This window comes from Mya arenaria, chromosome 14 (assembly GCF_026914265.1).
Source record: "Mya arenaria isolate MELC-2E11 chromosome 14, ASM2691426v1".
NCBI lineage: Eukaryota > Metazoa > Mollusca > Bivalvia > Myida > Myidae > Mya > Mya arenaria.
In genome coordinates, this window is record NC_069135.1 from 32,970,966 (window position 1) to 32,987,432 (window position 16,467).

The 16,467-nt window shown below is 37.2% G+C and overlaps 1 protein-coding gene across 2 annotated transcripts in view; it reads left to right on the top strand.

Moving 5' to 3' along the window:
* The window catches only part of LOC128218147 (POTE ankyrin domain family member J-like), a 50,760-nt gene extending 42,234 nt beyond the window's left edge, over positions 1-8,526 (top strand). For both annotated transcript variants that reach the window (XM_052925705.1, XM_052925704.1), the window contains exons 14-19: positions 147-339; positions 1,343-1,485; positions 2,935-3,050; positions 3,597-3,743; positions 5,150-5,249; positions 5,613-8,526. In XM_052925705.1, coding sequence (XP_052781665.1) covers positions 147-339; positions 1,343-1,485; positions 2,935-3,050; positions 3,597-3,743; positions 5,150-5,249; positions 5,613-5,759 — 846 coding nt within the window. In that variant the 3' untranslated portion in view covers positions 5,760-8,526. The remainder of the gene's footprint in view (positions 1-146; positions 340-1,342; positions 1,486-2,934; positions 3,051-3,596; positions 3,744-5,149; positions 5,250-5,612) is intronic.
* The last annotated feature ends 7,941 nt before the right edge of the window (positions 8,527-16,467 follow it).

Genomic DNA, 16,467 nt, shown 5'->3' on the forward strand with positions numbered 1-16,467 from the left:
CTTTATATCCCAACAACTACAAGGTTATGTTGAGAATGCCCCCTCCCCTAGGCAAAGCATATATTTTTGTGGTAACATTTGTGGGATGCATGTATTTAAAACAAATAGATTTGCTGTTATTTCAAAGTTCTTCTTTATCCTACCAGGTAATGTTGAGCACGCCCCAACCTCTAGGGCAAAAGCTACAAGAACGACTGATGCGTATCTTGGTAGATGAGCTTCACATGCGAGGTGCGTGTATGGTCCAGCAGGCACTGCTTGCTCTGTACTCATACAACGCAATGTCCGGCATCATTGTCGACATCGGTGAGAGGCTGGATATCATGCCGATTTATGAAGGTAGGAAAAAATAGGTGATACAATGTTGCTGCGTTATGACTGCCCAAAAGTAGTTACTCACAGAATATGTTAAGTTGGCTATGAATAACCTTAGGATTGGTTGGCCTGTATATGAAGTGGTTAGCACACATACTTCTCACCAAGGCATACCAGGTTTGATTCCTGGCCTGGGCGCAAGTTTGTTTGGATTGTGGTCACCAAGCCAGGCAAGTGGGTTTTCTACAGGTACTCTGGTTTCATCCACAACACAAGACCACACTCTTGTGTAGCAATCACACTCTTGTGTAGCAATCACACTCTCGTGTAGCAATCACACTCTCGTGTAGCAATCACACTCGTGTAGCAATCACACTCTCGTGTAGCAATCACTCTCTCGTGTAGCAATCACACTCTCGTGTAGCAATCACACTCTCATGTAGCAATCACACTCTTGCATATTATTGTGCCAATGAGAGTGATCAGTATAATGTTGTAATAACTTGCTTTACTATTATTGTAATATAAAGATGGAGAAACACCACTATGAAGTTTTAGTAATTGAGTTTTTACTGTTTTCATTTGGAAACTCTTAAAAAATTAGCTTCTCAATTTAATACTAAGATCTTTACACATCTTACTTCAATCTCTTGCAATTAGACAATTTATCTTTTTATTATGTGCCTAAACAGGATATAAAGAAGGATAATTTATTGTAGTTATTCAGAGGCGCGCAAAATTGTATCAAGAGTATTATCAGTTTGGAAATTACTTCTATGATTTTGAGTCCCAGCCCTGTGCACACTGACGTTTGATTCTGAATATAGAGTAGAGAATATAAAATTGTGAAAAAATATAAAATATCAAATTATTATTTCACTGTTTGAAACCATGAAATATCATTTTTATTTCACTGATAAATCTCTATAAATGACCAGAAAGTGTATAAGAAAAACTGTTTTACTTATCACCTGTTTTTTTACAAGGAAACACTAGAAGTTTTATAATACTACCATTATCCTTTCAGGAGTGTTGATCGAGGGAGGTGTGTCCCGCCAAGCGTATGGAGGTGCCAAGATCCAGGACTCGCTTCATATAGCTCTGCTGGAGAATCGCTACAGATTTAACACACCTGTAGAGAGACCTCTGGTCAGATACATTGCCGAACAGGTTAGTTTCAAATGTTAGCAAAGCTTTACTGTACAGTTGAACACCATTTATCCGAAATCGTAGGGACCCAAAAAATTGTTTCGGAATAGCGATATTTCGGTTTAACAATTTTCAGAGAATGACAGCGTTCACGAATTAAAGATGACATGGAATACTTGTGACCAATACGATACATTCAGTTTGAGTTATCTTTCGTACACAAAAATATTTGTTGATTTATTGTTTAATAAATGACAAATAATTTGTTATTATACTTCTTTATTAAAACAACATAAAACATTTAAAACAAAATGACAGCACATGTATGCATTGGGAACATAGCACGAATTGTTTGGTAACTAGTCGAGTAAGCAATGCTGCAATAAAATCTGATGAGAAAGACATTTCCGAATGATATTCAAGTTGTGTTAACCAGCAATTATATACATACTGCATCACCCAAATGCATCGCTCATTTTCTGACATCAATGTTTGTAACAGACGGATGCTCAATGTCATTCTTTAACAAGCGCTTTTTGTGATCCATTGTCACCCTAAGCCGATGCATTCGAAGAATAGTGTGAACAAATGTGACATGATCAATTTTTACTTCGGAATAGCGATTATGTCGGATAAGCCATTTCAGATTAAAGATTATAAAGTAGTTAAACAATGAAGGAGTAAAATCGGGACAGAAAAATAATTTCGGATAAATGGTGTTCGGAATAGCTGTATATACAAGTCCAAGGTTTAATTTTTACAGCATATTTATGTTTTAAGTATTTCCTTCTTCCATTATATGTATTAATTAACACTGCTGCCTTTTTATCATGCCACCTATCGAAGATAAGGGGGTATATTGCTTTGCACATGTCAGTTCGATTGTTAGTCTTTGCTAGACCAAAGCTTGTCCGAAAGATAACACAACAATTCTTGCACCTATTGTCATCAAACTCGTCATGAAGGTTGGGCCTGACCAGTAGATGACCCCAATTGTTTTAGGGGTCAAAGGTCAAGTTCACAGTGACATTTAATGGGAAATGGTTGTCCAAGCTTGTCCGAGTGATAACTCAACAATGCCTGGACCTACATGTATGGTCATCAAGCTTGAAGTTGAGGTTGGGCCTGACCAGTGAATGACCCCTATTGATTTAAGGGGTCATCGGGTCAAAGGTCAAGGTTACAGTGATCTTTAAAGCAAAAACCTGTTATGGGTGATAACTCAATGCCTCGTACCTTGTAGCTGTTGAGTAATTCTCCTTGTTTGAATGGGCAAAACACAGACTATCGACATTCGCTCTGCGGCACTTTTGTTTGTTTTTATAGAGATCCTACGATAACTTAAGTATGTTTTTTAAAATAATATTCAAACTACAAATTGATGAAACTAATTGATACATACTCTTACGTGTTTCTAGTACATATTTTTTAAACTGGTCTTTTTGTAATGTTCATATCTTTCCCCAACAGGCATGCTATGTAGCAGAGGACTATAAGGCAGCAAAAACACAGTGCGACAAAGACCCGGCCTCGTACAGACAAACAGTAGAACTCGCTCAGTTTGACCTGCCAGAAGGGGCACACAGGTAAAACAATTCAATAGAATGAGAGCTGGTCTAGTGGCATCAGTGTCTGTTTCAAACCCAACAGATAGTGGGTTCTATTCCAATCCTCTTCTGTTGCCCTCTCAAAAAGGACTCAGATACTGGTTTCCTACCTGCAGGATATTGTATAAAACAGTTGAGTTTCTGGTTAGGTCAAAATTATCCAAAATGCTTATGATTGGTTAATATTAATTGAAAATAACTACTAACAAATCAAATCATTTTGGCCAAAAAATCCACTTTATATCAAAGTTTTATACAATTGGCTGTTGGAAACAAGCTCTTCAGTTGGAGATCGATTCATATCAGCTTGTTATTGTCATCACATTTAACTAAAATAACAAAGTATAAACTGTAAACCTCTATTAAACTTAAAGCCCAAGCGTAACATGTAGGTTAGTTACTAAATAATATGTTCTATTGATATTGCATTGTATATTTTGATCACTTCCCCGTAGTTAAATTGTGTTTTTTGATCATTTGTCACCAATTGGTTCCCTTTTGCATTCTGGTACCTGTGTTTCACAGCTCTGTGGATCTTGACTATGCCTGCTTCAAGAGTCCCGAGGGATTCTTCAACACAGAGATGTGGGAGATGGATTACAAGAATCTCCAGAAACAGATCTTCCACGCCATACAGCAGTGCCCCATGGACTCGCGTAAACATATGTATAGGTATGCCATACATCTAGGGAACTTTAAGGTATCTTTTGCCAAGTCTATTGTGTTGAGGAGGGTTTCTTAAGTTCAGGATTAATTTTGAAATCAGAATTGAGAGCTTTTAACTTCAAACAATTGTACAGAGGGTATAGATTGTTTTTTGCTTGAACATTTGCATGAAAAACAGGACCGAAGTGCACCTTGAAATGACAATAAATGATTTAAACTATTTTAAAAGGGGTCTAAGCCCCTTTGTCCTGCTTTGGGCATGAATCCATCCCTCACACTCAAACAGATCCAGGCTATTCTGCATTGTTGACAATTATCAGCTCTTAGAACCCTCGTTGAGAAAACTTGGGTGTTCATATGGGGAGGGGGTATGATGCCATTGTTTATTTTCAATATTGCTCTTTGAATGAATAAGCTTGACATCATTTACCAGGTTTTCACATAGTGAAACCTTGTTATTAGAATGGCGAACGTCGTTATTCGGGCGGGCGGGCGACCGGGCGGCGTCAAACTCACCTATGAAACTGAATAACTTTAGTTAGGGATGACATATCTTGACTAAACTTGGTCAATAGGAAGAGTTTATGGAGACCTTTTATGGGATTGCGTTTGGGGTCCCTAGGGTCAAGTTCAAGGTCACTGTTACTAAAAATAGAAAAATGGTTGAAACTGAATAACTTTAGTTCGGGATGACATATCTTGACCAAACATGGTCAATAGGAAGAGTTTATGGAGACCTTTCATGGGATTGCGTTTGGGGTCCCTAGGGTCAAGGTCACTGTTACTAAAAATAGAAAAACAGTTGAAACTGAATAACTTTAGTTAGGGTTGACATATCTTGACCAAACTTGGTCAATAGGAAGAGTTTATGGATACCTTTCATGGGATTGCGTTTGGGGTCCCTAGGGTCAAGGTCAAGGTCACTGTTACTAAAAATAGAAAAACAGACACAGGCTGAAGTTCTTCTGTCAATCATTAAAAACCTGGTTTCATCGCATTGCGGCGTTTCTTGTTTTACCAATGGTATATGAAACTACAATTACTGACTTTTCTTTTATACAAACAAATGTTTTCTTCTACCTTTTCTTTAACAATATATTCTTAGCTGCAGAAGATTTACTAATTGTTCGTCCCCAATCAATGTTTATTTAAATAATTATAATATAAGGATTGATCACATTTTTTCATGCGCACATGATGTATTAATGCAGGAGGGCAAGCGAGCAAAATCCATAAAGAGCAGCAAAATCCATAAAGAGCTACATGTAGTTGGTTAATTTTTCCCTCCTTCACTTATATGGCATAAAGAAATGAAAAAATATGAAACTGTTGCAAGAACATGTGACAACTGATTCCTACTGTAGTTGTATTTAATGTTACAATTACTATAGTCTCCATGTATTGTATTGCAGGTCCATATATCTGAGTGGCGGTGTGACAATGGTGCCTGGTTTTGCTGACCGCCTCCAGCAGGAACTTGTGAAACTAGCCCCGCCCTCTGTTGTGGTGGAGGTAGGAATAGTTGGGAAAGAAATATGTTCATACAATGAATTTTATTAAGCTTTAAACAGATTTGGGCTTAACTTGTCTTGAAAACATTTTTATTTTCGAAGAATCTTCCTTTTGTGGTAAAGATTTGGCACAATGAAGTTCTAAGAAGACATCATATTTTTGTGCAGCCTTTTCCATAGTGTCTTATCACAGGGGTTTCTCATGATTTTTTTAGCCAAAATTGTTACATAATTTGTACATTATAGATAGGGTAAAAAGGAAATTGTGAGAATCTCCTGTAGTATTAATTACTCCCTGAATGTCTTTGAAACATTTTTTATAAAAACAACAACAAAATCAACTATACCCTGTTTTCTTGTACAGGTGCATGCTTCACCCCAGCGCTACCATTCAGCCTACATTGGTGCCTGCTCTGTGGCTTCCATGGACATTTTTGAACAGAGCTGTGTCTCTGCAGAGGAGTGGAAGAAGCTGGGAGTCAAAGCCTGTTCAAAGTGGGGAACCAGCTGATCATGTGATACACAAGTTGTAATGATGTCATCAATATTTACTGCCTGGAATTGTAATTAATATCTGATCATGATGTCATTGAGCTGTTGTACCTGACCACAAATTGTGATGATGTAATAGGTATCAACTGTGAATTATAGGAAATGCCAGATCAAGTACCAGTACAATTATTATTGAAAAGTTATAAGTTCTGTCCTGTTGGTATGGTGAAGTATTATATAATAGTTAATAAGTTAATTGGTACCGGTACTCAATATCAAATACATTCCAATGGTTATGTCACTAACTGGCATAAACATTTAAGATACATATAGGTTTTTAGTCTTACTTAACACACATATGCAGATATAAGAAGATTGAATGTGATGTTAAAATGAAACATCATTGAGTCACATCAATGCAGGCATGATTATAGCAAAAATAGTCATGCATTCTTTATGTGCACTATCGGTTGATGACAGGCAGATAACATTCACTATATGCGGTTTGGCTGACAATTGTGTACAATTATTACCAGTAATAGATATTATTTTTGTTGAACATGATATAGGACTACCGATATATCGGCCATTTTTAATGTAAATTTTGTACATGTTATTCCATTTCTGTATGTGACAGTAACATTCCAACTGAATCATTTACAATCATATGAACACTAGCATTCATTCCATATATCTGCACCGAACTTTTATAATTGTGCATAATTTTGCAGAAATAATATATTTATGTTCAATATTTTTACATGTTATGTTGTCAGAGATGATCATTGTTGTTGATGCATATATATTTCATAGGAAATTTGTATGTATATTTTAATCTTCATGTACATGTCCATTTCATATCTGTTCCATTATGGATGTACATTATCATTGTGTCAAGAAATTTTAAATGTGTATGATATATTCATAAAGTGAACCTTTTGTGAAGGTAAAGAATGCAATATGTGAATCGCATTACGAATTTGTAAAAAAGAAGAAGAATATATTGTTATGTATTCCATTCTGATATACAGACATTGTAAATACATGTAGACCCCCTTAGTTGTAATTTATATATTATATTATTACCAGTATTTTACAATTTAGAAGCCATTACTGCCCTTATGTTTATTTGGTGGCAGAATGGAATTACGTATACCCAGTTAGCCTTTACAATTATAAGAGTCTTAATTAATGCAGGAACTAATGTATAAATACATGTGTGTGGTTCTGGGCAAATATTCTACATGTTTAACATGAGATATATATGCAAAAATGCTAGATACCTTATACTTTACATAAGCTTTATTCTTTGTTATGCTTACAGCTTATGTTTATTCAAATTATCAATATTCAGATCAGTTATATGACATATCAGCAATTGTATTACAGAACATATCAGTATCAGCACTGTTGTTATTGTTACAAAAATGTATGGGCTGTTGTTTAGTTTGAATTATTTATTTGATTTTGTACATGTATGTCTCATGTTGGACTGGTCTTGTTTTCATTCTCATTAAGCTTATGTTTGCTTATCTGCATGTAGCGTGTATTTTGAGATTGGTTATTTGGTCAAAGAGCAATATGCATTCTTGATGTGTGTTGATTTTTATTCTGTATTCCTTTATTTTTTCTCTTGATAACATAATTAATAGAGCTTTAGAAATGTAAATGAAACATGTTTTATTTTCATCTTATACCAAAACTTGTCTGTCTTTGATCTCTGATTATCTTGAACTCTTGAACATTTATCTATCATTTACCTGTCAATTGTTAGCCATATTTGCGATAAAAAGCTCATTTTCAGTGAAGGGCTGTTCCTTTGATACAGTTATGTATGTTTGGTACATAGGGGTTATTATGACAGTATGCTTTTCTCACGTCCTGTATCACATTGAGTTGGGTGTGTCAATACGTATCCGTCGAGACTGCATAGTGGTCAAGACAGATGAATGTTTAAACACGGAACATGATGATTGGTCCAAGATGTGATACAGGTCATCAGAAAAGTGATATATCATAATAATATGTAATTATATGTCTGCTTTGATTATTTCCATGTTTAAAAACACTGATATCAGCTTATTCCTCTGAAATTGCACATATGTTTATCACGAAATTTCCTAGAATTTCCATTCAAGAAATTCTAACTGGTTGATAGCAATCAATTTTAAATATAAATCAGCAATTGAATTCAATCAATTGTTTTCTTTGGAAATATACATGTGTAGTATGTTCCTGTTATTTATTAGTGCCAGTACATTAATAATGTAAACAACTGAAAAAAACATCATAAGTAAACAGTATAAGGTAGCATGATATGGGTTTTGAAAACGACAGTAGAGTGATACAAGTGTTTTAATAAGGCATGCAGTATTTATACTGTTGGATATGGAAAAGGAAATTGAAAGGTATATGAGAAATTCTGATACCCTTCCTTTTGTACATTATAAAGATGTACATGTTGGTTCTAGATTATGTATGTATGTAAGAGTCCAAAGGAATAACAATCAATTGATTAAAAAAAAATTACTAAAAAAACAAATATGCAACAGGTAATTTAACATTTATGTTCATTACTATTGCCTTAAAACTTTGCTTTATAATCTTAAACATTTCTGAATAAGTTATCATAGCAACTTGTAAGAGCTTTAAGCCAGCCATTGTAGGTCTCTGTGATAGAAACACTGTTAGTTATTTTATTTATTTGGAGTTGTTGTATATTGTCTTTATTGTACACATTGTATATATACATGTTCTCAGCAATATAAATAAATAGCCATATCAAATAGGAACTATGCCTGCCTTCTTATGCTTCACTAAAGAAAAAAAGATGAACGTTCTATGATAGCTGATTGTTGTCTGTGCCATCGTGCACATATTAAACAATGAACATAACTCAGAAACTTAGCATTGTCTGCGTTGTTATGCAGGAATTAAATAATGAACATAATTCAAAAACTTAGCATTGTCTGCGTTGTCATGCACGAATTAAATAATGAACATGACTCAGAAACTTAGCATTGTCTGCGTTGTCATGCACGAATTGAAAATGAATATGACTCAGAAACTTAACATTGTCTGCGTTGTCATGCACGAATTGAATAATGAACATGACTCGATAACTCAGAAACTTAGCATTGTCTGCGTTGTTATGCACGAATTGAATAACTCGATAACTCAGAAACTTAGCATTGTCTGCGTGGTCATGCACGAATTAAATAATGAACATGACTCGGAAACTTAGCATTGTCTGCGTTGTCATGCACGAATTGAATAATGAACATGACTCAGAAACTTAGCATTGTCTGCGTTGTTATGCACGAATTAAATAATGAACATGACTCGATAACTCAGAAACTTAGCATTGTCTGCGTTGTCATGCAGGAATAATGAACATGACTCAGAAACTAAGCATTGTCTGCGTTGTTATGCAGGAATTAAATAATGAACATGACTCGATAACTCAGAAACTTAGCATTGTCTGTGTTGTCCTGCAGGAATTAAATAATGGAAATTACTCAGGAACTTGTCATTGTCTGCGTTGCCATGCACGAATTGAATAACTCGATAACTCAGAAACTTAGCATTGTCTGCGTTGTCATGCACGAATTAAATAATGAACATGACTCAGAAACTTAGCATTGTCTGCGTTGTCATGCACGAATTGAAAATGAATATGACTCAGAAACTTAACATTGTCTGCGTTGTCATGCACGAATTGAATAATGAACATGACTCGATAACTCAGAAACTTAGCATTGTCTGCGTTGTTATGCACGAATTGAATAACTCGATAACTCAGAAACTTAGCATTGTCTGCGTGGTCATGCACGAATTAAATAATGAACATGACTCGGAAACTTAGCATTGTCTGCGTTGTCATGCACGAATTGAATAATGAACATGACTCAGAAACTTAGCATTGTCTGCGTTGTTATGCAGGAATTAAATAATGAACATGACTCGATAACTCAGAAACTTAGCATTGTCTGCGTTGTCATGCAGGAATAATGAACATGACTCAGAAACTAAGCATTGTCTGCGTTGTTATGCAGGAATTAAATAATGAACATGACTCGATAACTCAGAAACTTAGCATTGTCTGTGTTGTCCTGCAGGAATTAAATAATGGAAATTACTCAGGAACTTGGCATTGTCTGCGTTGTCATGCACGAATTGAATAACTCGATAACTCAGAAACTTAGCATTGTCTGCGTTGTCATGCACGAATTAAATAATGAACATGACTCAGAAACTTAGCATTGTCTGCGTTGTCATGCACGAATTGAAAATGAATATGACTCAGAAACTTAACATTGTCTGCGTTGTCATGCACGAATTGAATAATGAACATGACTCGATAACTCAGAAACTTAGCATTGTCTGCGTTGTTATGCACGAATTGAATAACTCGATAACTCAGAAACTTAGCATTGTCTGCGTTGTCATGCACGAATTAAATAATGAACATGACTCAGAAACTTAGCATTGTCTGCGTTGTCATGCACGAATTGAATAATGAACATGACTCAGAAACTTAGCATTGTCTGCGTTGTCATGCACGAATTAAATAATGAACATGACTCAGAAACTTAGCATTGTCTGCGTTGTCATGCACGAATTGAATAATGAACATGACCAGCATTGTCTGCGTTGTAATGCCGGAATAAAGAAAAGTTTTACACACTTGTTAGTCTACTTCCGATTTCACCGGATGGGACTATAGGATTACCCTACATCTGTCTATCCGTCCGTCCATTCTGGAAAAAACTGGACGCTGCAGTAAAATGAGATGTATACAAGCTAAATTAATGAAACTTGGTATTGAAATAAAATAATGAAGTAATTATTTTACAAGTTGAAAATAGTGAAAATACCACTTTTTCGACTTGATCCTGCACTATTAAAGTCAAAAAGTATATAAAAACTACATATATGAAAGTCGTTTAATTGGCAGAGAGCCATCAGCGGATTTTGTTTTCTTTTCTTGTCACATAAAGATTGGGATTGCTATGGCAACAAAAACAGTAAAAATAGCATTCTTTTTGGCTGGGCCCTGCAATTATTCAAGAATTATGCAAGCTAGGTTAATGAAACTTGGTATATGGTAAGCATACATGCCATATTTTCTGGAGACCATTCAGGGGGATTTGTTCAAAAGGCTGAAAATTCAGGGGGATTTTGGTTGTATTCAGGGGGATTTTTTTAGCAGGTCTAAGTTGGCGAAATTTTAAAGTATTTTTAGACGCAAGTATGAAAAAATGTATTCACATATAGTTTGCTTTGAAAACCTCTAAACTTTTTCATTATAAAGAATTATTTTATGTCATGATTTATCATATTTTTATGATACACTGTCATGTCATACTGTAATGCACTTGCAGAACAAAATATGTCATTGGAAAAATATGTTTTCGAGACAATTAAATTAAATTTACCTTCCTCCAAAGTCTTAAAAAAAATTGTGCTTAATTCTATCAGCTTTGATGACTTTCAGACAATAAGAGAATAGAATAAATATTATTAATTTCTTCCTTCCAAAAGTGTAATATTTCTTTGCCTTTGATAATTACTACAAATTAATTGATCACTTGTTGTTAAAGTTTCCTTTTGGAGAGTTTCACTCATATACTGTGGTTTCACTTTGTCATTATTGCCTGATGTAAAATTTAAAAAATAAATATTATTATTATTTTTTTATTTTTTTTAAATTCCGCGGGATTTTTGTCTCCCGCCGGGAGACCGGGGGATGAATTGAAATTCCGGGGGATTTTTCCCCCCGCCGGGGGATATGGCATGTATGGGTAAGAAAGCCATTCGGAAATTATGCATTTCATGTAATGTTTTTGTCAGACGAAAGATGTTCATTGCTTTGACAACATAAAATGTGTTTCAAATCTTAATTTGATGTCCTACAAAAATGTGGCGTCAGTGGCAATGAAAATAGTGAAAATTCCACGTTTTGACTTCTATCGTGGTCTTCATAATAGAAATTACGTTGATATAGGGCCATTGGGCGATTATGTGCATTTTTGTAAGATACAAAATGTGGTTAGTCGTTCATTCTTTTTGACGGGATTATGCAATTATTCAAGAAGTATGCAAGCAGAGTAACGAAACCTGGTATATAGAAAGAAGGCCATTTCGAGGTTATACATGTCAATTTATAATTTTGTCGAACAAAACATATGGTTGCTATGACAACGTAACTAATGTAAATGTCTTTCTGTCGATCCTGAAAATTGAATCCTGTGATAACTCAAGAAATATGCAAGCTACATGAAGTTAAATGGAACTTGGTGTTAAAGTGATTTGGGGCCATTAAAACATTTACGCACGTCAATTCGATATATTGTATACTTTTGTAAGACACCGGAGGGAAGGGGACTTTTGTATCGCTAGCAATACAGCCGATCTTGTAAACAATTAATGACGCATAAACTTATACGTAACAAGTCCAAAAACTCTGACTTAACTATTTCTTGAGAAAGCCTCTTTGTCAATTCCACAAAACAGACGATCGTTGGCATGTACATCCGGTCTTCTTTTTTTCCCTTTTTCTCTCACTCAACCGACTGTTATGTGTCAATATTGAATGGTGGTCATCTGGAGGCCTGAGAAGAATCGACAATCGTTATTGTAAAGACATTGGAGACCCCCTGAGGAGGACTAAAAGGTTTGTTATTTGCTCGGAGAGCCAGGGAAATATAATACACGTATGTGTGAAATGCTGTCCTTGTGGAATGTATGGGGTACGATAATTCAGAAACTATATACTCCGTACGATTCGTATTAGGAAAAACATATCCTGGTAAAACATAATTCTCACTTTTTTACGTTTACATCCATGTTTTCGTCGACGGGACAAGGTCATCTTCAGATGGGTAAATAAGCTGCGATGGGGTTATTCATGTGTCGAGTAGGTGTAGCCTCTTTTCATGTGTCGAGCCGGAGGTGTGTTGATTTGACTTGACTTGAAACATAGACGAAACAGCTGTTGTGACACCTAGAACATCAGTAATGACGACGACGACGGTACTAGTTGCGATGAAACCAATAACGACGACAGACGACGAGGGTCATCGAAAACAACGGAGGCATTGGAAACAATGAGTGCCCAATTAGTGACAAAAAGACGACTGTGAACGGGAACACCGAATGTGACGATGTGAACGAAATGATATCAGTGGTAGAGATATTCCTTAAATTGACTTTAATCTTCTGGTTGAATCTCTTGATGTTGTTCCTTACAATAGTTAACGGTTGCATATGCGCCAATGTATGCGTCCCTCACCTTTAAGATTTACGACATACTTAAGCAAAATTCATAGTAGCTATGTCCTCTGCTTTTACATATTCAGTCGACACATATATGCGTGTTACTTTCATCAGAATCCCTTTAACAACTGCTCTAAATACCAGTTTTTTCCTTCTATCCCTTCCCCCCTCGATAAACAATTGTACATGTATCTTCCTCTCTCCTACTTTTCTTTGTTTGTCCTCTTTGTCTTCCTGTCTCCTAATCCCTTACTCCTTCCTTTATCCTGCCATCCTATCCTCTGAGTTTTCTCAATCCTTCGTTCATCACCATTAAGGCCATTTTTCCCCGAATGCCTTGCCCCCGTGAAAAGGGTTGGTATTATTCTTCTTCTTTAATTATTCCTTATTTATTGTAAGGTAATACGTTTTGGAATAGCAATGTCATACTTAAAACCAGTACCATTTTATCTGGGTTAAAGTTAACCACAAGTTGAAAACTTGACACCAACAGGCGACATGTCGAGCACGTTGAAAGAGCCTTTGACACAGACATAATGCTTTTCCATTTAAAGGTAACACACCCTCAGCTGAATAGATAGCAGATACCATAATTATAATGTTTATATGAAATTCCAACTGGTTGCATTACACTTGCACCTCTATCTAATGTAAAGATGCACCTCTATCTTCTTACAAGTGTAGGTGAATATATAGGTGTAGAGCCCTGTTTATCAAAAATAAAGTAAAATCTGGAAACACCTAACATCATTTTTGGAAACCGTGAGCGTTCAGGTTCATACTTGGGTCTCGAATGTGACACACAACCTCATATCGGTGACTAAAGTGTGCTTAGTTACTTGACAATCGAATAATGCATGGCCAATATGTGGCTCGCACAAGATACAGGTCTATGCAACTCATTTTGACCTGTTAGTGTGACCTTGACCTTTGAGATACATACCTAAGTTTATAAACAACAAGCTGCCAATCATGCTGAACCTATGTGCCAAGCTACTGGGGATTTCTATGATGCGTGGTTAAGATGCACACCATAAAAGGTAAAGTCCGCATAACAATTCTCATTATGACATGAGTGACCTTGATCATTAATTAAACCGTTGACCTTAATGAGGTACAGACCTGGATTTTGCACGCTACACGCATTATGACAAACATGCATGACAAGTTTCTTGCAAATTCTTTAACACAGTACTCTGTAAGGACACGGCCTGGACAAGGTGCAAGGTTCTGAGTCCTATCAACAGTACTATTGTTTAACATTTAGCCTCAAAGTGTGACATTGACTTTGAGGTACATACCTGGGACTTGTACGCAACACGACGCCTCATCTTGATGAACATTTTTGTCAAGTGTCCAGGAAATCCTGTAATGATTGGCAGGATGCCGCCCGGACAAGGTACAGTCCTATCAACAGTTATCATTAAAACCTCTGACCTCTAAGCATAACCTTGACCTTTGGGCTACAGACCAGGGTCTTGTGCGCGACACACGCCACTCAACATAGTAAACAATCATGACAAAGATACATCCCGGACAATGTTCTTCTTAAACGTTGACATATACGCGTGAGGATACAGTACTGGGTCTCGTGTACGACACGCCACCTCATCATGGTGAACCTTCATGGCAAGTGTTTTTTATATTTAAATCCTAATATGCATGGCCAAGATACAGACCGGACATGGATTATTTCCACCTTTGACCTCTTAGCGTGACCTTGACCTTTGAGGGTACAGACTGGGTCAACACAACACGCCTCTCATCATGGTTAGCCTTCGTGGCAAGTATTTTGAAAATCACAAAATGCATGGTCAAGATACAGCTCGGACAATGTTCATTTCAACCTTGCAACTTGACCATTGACACAGATTTGGGACTTGTGGCGACCTTATCAATGTGAACCTTTATGGCAAGGGTCATTTTAATCATTGACCTCTAACCTTCTGTAGTACAGACCGGGGTCACTAACGCCACCTTATCATGGTGAGCCTCCGTGACAAGTATTTTGAAAATCCTTTAATGCATGGTCTAAAGGCAGCTGGGCAAGATGCAGCCCGGGAGGACGCACTCACGCACATACGCACGCACACACGCACATACACGGAACGCCATTGTGACAGCTATGTTTCGTTTATCGCAAGCGGGATTTAAAAAATGATAATATACAAAGATATGGACTGGTTTGAAAGTTGAATTTAAAAGTAAATTTAAAGCAATGAAATAAAAAAGCAGCAATTTAAATGCAAACATATAAGTGGTAGAGGAGCGTTGCATTGTAGCGTGATTGTAAATTTTCAAACAGTTTATAATATAATTGCCATTTATTCATATGACAAGTTCATTTGAATCCCTTCACTAAATTCCAAGATATAGCTCGGATAGAAAATATCGGGTTACGGGTAGATAACTAAACAAAAATACAAGATAGTGTACTGCACTTCTTCTTATTGTCATCTATCTACATTAAAGTTTCTTTTCAATCCCTTATATTTAACTGTCACAAGATATGGCCCGGACATTCCTTCTTCTGTCATTGTATATCAGCCATTCCCCCATCCCTCATTTAACTCTCCCACTCGTCCCCTTCCTTCCTTTCTTCCTTCCTTCCTTGCCTTCTTATGTCAATGTATTCACCAATTCTTCCATCCCTCATTTTACTCTCCCACTCGTCCCCTTCCTTCATTCCCTTCTTATGTCATTGTATATCAGCCATTCCTACATCCCTCATTTTACTCTCCCACTCGTCCCCTTTCTTCCTTCCTTCCCTTCTTATGACATTGTATATCAGCCATTCCTCCATCCTTCTTTTTACTCTCCCACTCGTCCCCTTCCTTCATTCCTTTCTTTCTTATGTCATTGTATATCAGCCATTCCTCCATCCCTCATTTTACTCTCCCACGCGTCCTCTCCCTCCCTCCCTCCCTCCCTCCCTCCCTCCCTCCCTCCCTCCCTCCCTCCCTCCCTCCCTCCCTCCCTCCCTCCCTTCCTTCCTTCCTTCCTTCCTTCCTTCCTTCCTTCCTTCCTTCCTTCCTTCCTTCCTTCCTTCCTTCCTTCCCTCCCTCCCTCCCTCCCTCCCTCCCTCCCTCCCTCCCTCCCTCCCTTCCCTTCCCTTCCTTCCTTCCTTCCCTCCCTCCCTCCCTCCCTCCCTCCCTCCCTCCCTCCCTCCCTCCCTCCCTCCCTCCCTCCCTCCCTCCCTCCCTCCCTCCCTCCCTCCCTCCCTCCCTCCCTCCCTCCCTCCCTCCCTCCCTCCCTCCCTTCCTTCCTTCCTTCCTTCCTTCCTTCCTTCCTTCCTTCCTTCCTTCCTTCCTTCCTTCCTTCCTTCCTTCCTTCCTTCCTTCCTTCCTTCCTTCCTTCCTTCCTTCCTTCCTTCCTTCCTTCCTTCCTTCCTTCCTTCCTTCCTTCCTTCCTTCCTTCCTTCCTTCCTTCCTTCCTTCCTTCCTTCCTTC